Genomic DNA, 7,500 nt, shown 5'->3' with positions numbered 1-7,500 from the left:
ATCACCAGGTCTGATCACCAGGTCTGATCATCATCAGGTCTGATCATCATCAGGTCTGATCATCAGGTCTGATCATCATCAGGTCTGATCATCATCAGGTCTGATCATCACCAGGTCTGATCATCATCAGGTCTGATCACCATCAGGTCTGATCATCATCAGGTCTGATCATCATCAGGTCTGATCATCATCAGGTCTGATCATCATCAGGTCTGATCATCATCAGGTCTGATCTGTGTTTCTACGTCAGTTGATAGAGAAGCTGTAGTATGTTGCTGTGAAACAGTATTTTCTTTCCAATAAAGGTCACAATCTGTAAAGATTAAAAACTGATCCAAGACAAGAGGGGAGAGAGCCGACTCTATTGAAGAAGAACCTGAACGAGACGGAACAGACGACATCTCAAACAGCAAAACTCAATTTGTTAAAAAGAAAAACGTTGCGATTAATTAGCGTTCGGTGAACTCGACACTCAGATCTGGGCTGAACAGAATCTTCAGTCCGCGTCAGAGATTCTTCAAGTAGACTTATAATATTTGTATATTTGTATTGTTGGTCAGTGTGTAGTGAACTTCTTGGGACATGTCAGTCTCCAGTCGGGGACATATTCGTCCTTCTTCTGAGAGGTGGCGGATTCACAGCTCACAGCAACGTAATACTTCGTTAGCACGCGTTAGCTCGGACTTGGTTGGTTTACCGTTTAAAAAAGAAGTTCGCTGTTGCCATGAACGTCCCAACAAACCCTGTTCAAAATGTGGCAGTTCAATAAAACGTTGCTTGAGCCAAGTAAACTGCTTCACAAATTCTTTTTTTCCAGTACACCTACTACTACGTTGTAAGCAGCCAAGCTAACGAATTAGCTCACTGACAGTCAGGAAGCTCTCACACGTGAGCGTTGCGTTGGCGCTACGCGTGGACGTGCTCGATGCTTGGTGCCGGCGCGACGAACACAGTTTCAAGATCTGGACACAACATAACCGTCTTTCGTGCTAACGTGCCATGCTAGCTGTCCATGCAATGCTAAAGGGAAGAACCCGAGAAATAAAGTCTGATGTCTGAGAAAGTTTTGATTAAAATACTAGAAATTGATTTTTCTTTTAATCCTTATTTTATCTTTTATTCGGCATCAGGACTCTTCACTTTGTGATGAAATTCTTGTATCATGTTTTTTTGTTGTTGAACTTCTTTTTAAAAGTATATTTACTGTAAAAACACCATTATTTTGTAGGAAGGCCTGAACTGGAAAACTTTGAAGATTCAAACAAACATCGTCTCAGTTTCATATCAGCCAAATAAAAAAACAGAAGAAGAAGAAGCTTCTGTTCCAGTGACGTAACTCAACTCGTTCTTCTAGTTTCTTCTCCTTCATTGATTACGTGCGTTGATCAATAATTCATGCATTGTGCAGAGAACAAGTGTCCGTGTTCAGGTTTTTTATCTTTACAAGAATTAATTTGGTCGTACCTTTACCGGACTGAAAGCACGTTACTAAAGTTATTTTCAAACACTGGGACTCGCAGTCACTGTCTGTTCATATTGAAACTGTCTCTGGTCTCAAGTGTTTTTGTAAAAGGACGCTGGAAGTAGAGGTGCTGAGGGGGCAGCAGCGGCCACTACAGGCAAGAGGCTGTAACTGCGAGGAAAAACGTTCCAATAAAAAAAAAACCTTGAAGAAAATTAGCAAGTTTCTTTTTTAAACTCTGAATACATCTTAAAACATTCAGTGAATTTTCTATCTAACGCAAAAACGTGGGACATGATGTCGAACTGAAAGGATCATATTTTATTTTGTGATATAAATGGGCGTCTGAAAAACGAATCTCTGATTTCAGTAAAGGCCCGTAGGGGAAATGTTTTCTGTCTGTTGTTGTGTAAAATGTTCCAAAACTGTTGTTGGCCAATCAAATTAACAAAACGACAATCAAGAATGAGGCTGTTCTTGAGTATGACGTCATGATATGGAGTTTCTCCCAGTGCCTGCGACTCTGACTGACTTCCAGCGTCTCCGTACAAACCTCCACAGTTACTTAAAGCACGAACACGTTTCGGTGTTTGGAGCCTTTCAAACCAGGAAGCTCTGTGTCTTCTCAGACTGCATGCTCCATGCACACTGATCACACATCCCAACAGCTGTTGTGATCTGTCCGACTGAGCCGCTCGTCTGTAGCGGGAGTTTGAACGTGTGTCTCTTCGTGTAATTTGGTTGTTTGCACTGAACATCCTGAGCCGACACAGCCGAGAACGAGACGCGTCGTGTATTTGTATTTGCGGCTCAGGGAGGGAGGGAAGGATTTACAGCTGAGGACACAGTGGAAGTGAAGATAACTGAACGGAGGTTGTGACATAAATCTGCACGGGACGGACCAGTTCCTGGTTTGATGAAGTGCTGCGGAGCCGCACCTCCTCCCCTCACGTCGCCGAGCTGCCGTTCAATACATCGTTCATCAGAACCGATGAGAAGAATCATCACAAACAATTTGAATGACACTTCAAAATCCTCTGTGACGGACACGCGTGTCAGACATGTCTGGTCCATGCTCCGTGAACACCGACACGTGCAGGTTTCCGTTCTCTCACCTCTGTCCGTGCGTTGCCATGTCGATGGCTCGTCGCACCGGGACGGGCGACCCCCCCTCCGTGACGCTCAGGACCTCCATGGACTTCCTCTCCGGCCTCCGCTTGCCGTGGCGGCTCAGCATCGGCGAGTCCACGCGCTTCCTGGGAGGGTCCGCTGAGCGAGGTGAGGCCGCGGGTCACAGAAGGTCGTCAGGGGGAAACACAATTGGCAAAAATCAGCGAATGAAGAAAATGTTGTTGTTGTTGCAGATTAATTCAATGCTTCAATTGGAAGGTGATATAAACAACATACTGACAAACATAATATATCAGTGCGACATCAAGCGCTCAGCTGTTAGCTCAAGTGCTTTACAACGGCTCATATTGCTAACGGCAGCTAGCACGCGGGACTCATTAGCCAACATTTCACACAAATCCGCAGGCGCTAACTGTCTTATCTGGCTAGCAGGTTTGTTAGCTTCAGAGAACTGACAGACACGCTAGCTCAATGCTAGAATAGTGTTGTGTGACAGAAAACATGTAACTGTATCTAGTTATAGTTACAATGTACAAAAAAAAGGAAAATTGGCCAAATTGCTAGCTAGCAGCATAGCAGCCTGTTAGCAATGTGAGCACAGCAGCTAGACCAGATCATTTACAACATGCATCTTTTTTTGCCATTTATTAAAACCCAATAATGTATAAACCTCCGTACGTCTGGTAAACTTCTGAACAACCCGCTGGAGGACGTTAATCTTCTGCTATGAGCGTTATTAAGTTATTAAATATCTTTTTCAACAAATTGATGCCGTCTGGTGATATTTTCATTTGAACTGAACATTACAGGGAAACAACGTGGGAAAAAAGCTTCTACGGAAATTCACGTGGTTGTGTTTTCGTCTTGGTTACTGGTTTTCCCTCTCTTCACCACGATGAGGTCAAATAAGAACCGTGTCTTCATCCTTCCCGTCATAGTTCCACAGTTTGGATTGTGTCAAGGCCTGAATGCTGCACAGTATTTCGTGTCGCTGGGCTGAACTCACGGATCTCGTTGCGCGGCGGCAGGTTCTGGTCCTCCTGGCTGGGGTATCGCTCCTTGCGGTCCAGCAGGAGGAAGTAGATCATCTTCTCCTGGTTGTCACTGAGGAGAGAAGAGGACAGTCGGTACGATGCTCCATCATCACCAGACGTTTCTGAATGGAAGAATTCATCAAAGTGACAATCTCTCTGCCGCCCACTCGTCAGCTCCTTGGTTCCCCATCTCGCTCTTTAATCTGCTTCCTCCCCAGGTTCTTATCGCCTCTTTACTCCCTCCACCCTTCCTCCTCCTCCTCCTCCTCACTCAATCCTCACTCCTCTTCCTCTTCCTCCTCCTCCTCCTCCTCACTCACTCCTCACTCCTCTTCCTCTTCCTCCTCCTCCTCCTCCTCCACCCTTCCTCCTCCTCCTCCTCCACCCTTCCTCCTCCTCCTCCTCTTCCTCTTCCTCCTCCTCCTCACTCCTCTTCCACCCTTCCTCCTCCTCCTCCACCCTTCCTCCACCCTTCCTCCTCCACCTCCTCCTCCTCCACCCTTCCTCTTCCTCCTCCTCTTCCTCCTCACTCCTCTTCCACCCTTCCTCCTCCACCTCCTCCTCCTCCTCCTCTTCCTCCTCCTCCTCCTCCACCTCCTCCTCCTCTTCCTCCTCACTCCTCTTCCTCCTCCTCCTCCTCCCCCTCCTCCTCACTCCTCTTCCTCCTCCTCCTCCTCCTCCTCACTCACTCCTCACTCCTCTTCCTCCTCCTCCACCTCCTCCTCCTCCTCCTCTTCCTCCTCCTCTTCCTCTTCCCCCCCCTCCTCCTCCACCCTTCCTCCTCCACCTCCTCCTCCTCCACCCTTCCTCCACCCTTCCTCCTCCTCCTCCTCTTCCTCTTCCTCCTCCTCCTCCTCCTCCTCCTCCTCTACCTCTTCCTCCTCTTCCTCCTCCTCCTCTTCCTCTTCCTCCTCCTCCTCCACCTCCTCCTCCACCTCCTCCTCTTCCTCTTCATCCTCCTCCTCCTCTACCTCCTCCTCCTCCTCCTCCACCCTTCCTCCACCCTTCCCCCCCTCCCCCTCTTCCTCCTCCTCCTCCTCCTCCTCACTCACTCCTCGGACAGCAGGTCTTTGGTCAGTTTGTCCTTGTCCCTGAAGCAGCCCAGCGAGTGCATGCTCTCCAGGACGTCGGGGTCGATCTCCTCGGCCGCAGCCAGCGTCCTGATGGCCACCTTCCTGGGGACGGGCTGCTCGGGCTCCGGCTCGTTCTTTCCAGCTCTGCGACACAAACACATGTGACGATGAGTGACAAGGCGGAGTACAGACGACCGGAGCTCCGGGCTGAGACGTCACGTAGTGTCAGTTACTGAGCTGGAGGACGTGAATGAACGGCTGGACTAGTTTGGGAAGACTATGTTTTTTACGTGGGACACCGCTCTTTTGATTTCTGTCAATGGGCTTGTGAGATGATTAAAAGTTCAAAAGGACTTTGTGTGAAGTTTTTCCATCAGATCCAAAGGTTCTGTACATAACTTAAAGCCTCTAAATAAATAAAACTGACTCAAATCTGTTTTTTTTGTTTTTTTTCAAACGTTCCCTTTGATCTTTGCTGTTTTTCTACTTGTGAATTACATCATTTGTGCCTTTTAAGCTCTAAAGATTATACATATAAACCAAGAGAGAAAGAAACTCCATAAACTGAGCTGGTCACGAGGGGAAAGGAGGCTGCTTTGTTTTGGTTAAAATGAATTAGTGACTGATTCCATTTTTGGTAGTTTTGCCAATTCTTTTGTTGAATCGATCCCAACAACACTACACATTTAAAGGTTGATGTCTAGTGATGCACAGTGGCTGAAATATCCTAAAGTATAATTCAGATTCGTCACAGTTCTTCTCATCACGTTAATAACTGAGGTCTGAAACACAAATATTCAGGCGTTCAGGTCAGACACCAGTCCACCGCCCATTATTAACATCCATATCTCCAGATTTAGCGTTTCCAACTCGCCGGACTGCTCGTGTTTATTGACCTTCCTGATTTCGTCACCGACAGAAATGATGGAAAAACAACCAAAAAAATAAAACCCCAAGTGCAATAAACTGGATGAATCAAGTCTCATATTGTCAGTAGGAAAAACACAGAGTGACATGTGGCATTTAATAAAAAAGAGGCTAGATATCAGTTTTCTGATCTTTTGAACCCTGAGTGGAAAAAAGAATTGTGCTCTTTTTAAAACCCAGAAATAGTAAACACAGCAGAGATCAGATCCATTAAGATCTGTGACAAATTCGAAGCGTTCCGAGACGTTTCCATCACAGTCTCTCATACAGACGCTCAGGCGGATGAACTGTACTTACAGGTACCACGTGTGCTTCTGGATCTGCTCCAACTGGAAAGAAAATCAGAGGAAACAAACGTTAATAACTCATTTATGGTCTCATGAGAAGATTTTCTTTAGAATTTGATTTTACTGTATATGTATAAGTGATGTTTATATGTGATGTTTATTCTGACTTCACTAAGAATATCAGTAAGTTACACACACGCTAAATATAATTTTAAAAGTGCCAATGATGTCGTCATCAAACCCTCTGACTCCACATGACGTCACCAAAGAGTTTTAAAGACTCGAGGCTTCAGGTGAACTGGCGACTCTAAAAACTTCCTGTGGTGTGAAACATCTCTGATGTTGACGAGTTTGTGTGAAGAGATGAATTATGAATCAGGACGTCCAGTTTAAAGGCTCGTCAGCAGCAGGATGTTTCCAAAAATAACGGCAGACACAACATGAGTGAAAGCAAATGATCTAATACGCCCTGTGTTTTATTTTTGTCATGTTTCTATTCTAGGACCAAAACTAATGCTCGGCCTGGGATGAAACAATCTTTTTGCAGGTCACAGCCGCTGCAGAGCTCGTCACGCCGCAAGTCTGGTAAAATTATCCTGAGCCATCGCTTTAGGGATGAGAGCAGACTGTGAGGATGCAGAGCGAGCGGAGGTCTCCTGAGGGAAGACCTCACTGAGGTCTGAGGTCTCCTGAGGGAAGACCTCACTGAGGACTGAGGCCTCCTGAGGGAAGACCTCACTGAGGACTGAGGCCTCCTGAGGGAAGACCTCACTGAGGTCTGAGGTCTCCTGAGGGAAGACCACACTGAGGACTGAGGTCTCCTGAGGGAAGACCTCACTGAGGTCTGAGGTCTCCTGAGGGAAGACCACACTGAGGACTGAGGTCTCCTGAGGGAAGACCACACTGAGGACTGAGGTCTCCTGAGGGAAGACCTCACTGAGGACTGAGGCCTCCTGAGGGAAGACCTCACTGAGGACTGAGGCCTCCTGAGGGAAGACCACACTGAGGACTGAGGTCTCCTGAGGGAAGACCTCACTGAGGACTGAGGCCTCCTGAGGGAAGACCTCACTGAGGACTGAGGCCTCCTGAGGGAAGACCTCACTGAGGACTGAGGCCTCCTGAGGGAAGATCTCACTGAGGACTGAGGCCTCCTGAGGGAAGACCTCACTGAGGTCTGAGGCCTCCTGAGGGAAGACCTCACTGAGGGCTAAGGCCTCCTGAGGGAAGACCACACTGAGGACTGAGGTCTGAGGCCTCCTGAGGGAAGACCTCACTGAGGACTGAGGCCTCCTGAGGGAAGACCACAATGAGGACTGAGGCCTTCTGAGGGAAGACCTCACTGAGGACTGAGGCCTCCTGAGGGAAGACCTCACTGAGGGCTAAGGCCTCCTGAGGGAAGACCTCACTGAGGTCTGAGGACTGAGGCCTCCTGAGGGAAGACCTCACTGAGGACTGAGGCCTCCTGAGGGAAGACCACAATGAGGACTGAGGCCTTCTGAGGGAAGACCTCACTGAGGACTGAGGCCTCCTGAGGGAAGACCTCACTGAGGACTGAGGCCTCCTGAGGGAAGACCTCACTGAGGACT

At 47.7% G+C, this 7,500-nt stretch overlaps 1 protein-coding gene across 12 annotated transcripts in view; it reads right to left on the bottom strand.

Annotated features, from left to right (window-relative positions):
* LOC118302082 (serine/threonine-protein kinase BRSK2-like) overlaps positions 1 to 7,500 on the bottom strand; it is a 70,584-nt gene that overhangs the window by 18,236 nt on the left and 44,848 nt on the right. For all 12 annotated transcript variants that reach the window (XM_035627926.2, XM_035627931.2, XM_035627933.2 and 9 more), the window contains exons 9-12: positions 5,925 to 5,956; positions 4,680 to 4,844; positions 3,600 to 3,697; positions 2,578 to 2,731 (exon numbers count right to left, since the gene is read on the bottom strand). In XM_035627926.2, coding sequence (XP_035483819.2) covers positions 2,578 to 2,731; positions 3,600 to 3,697; positions 4,680 to 4,844; positions 5,925 to 5,956 — 449 coding nt within the window. The remainder of the gene's footprint in view (positions 1 to 2,577; positions 2,732 to 3,599; positions 3,698 to 4,679; positions 4,845 to 5,924; positions 5,957 to 7,500) is intronic.

Source organism: Scophthalmus maximus, chromosome 4 (assembly GCF_022379125.1).
Source record: "Scophthalmus maximus strain ysfricsl-2021 chromosome 4, ASM2237912v1, whole genome shotgun sequence".
Taxonomy (NCBI): domain Eukaryota; kingdom Metazoa; phylum Chordata; class Actinopteri; order Pleuronectiformes; family Scophthalmidae; genus Scophthalmus; species Scophthalmus maximus.
This window is presented reverse-complemented; position numbering and strand designations above follow the sequence as displayed.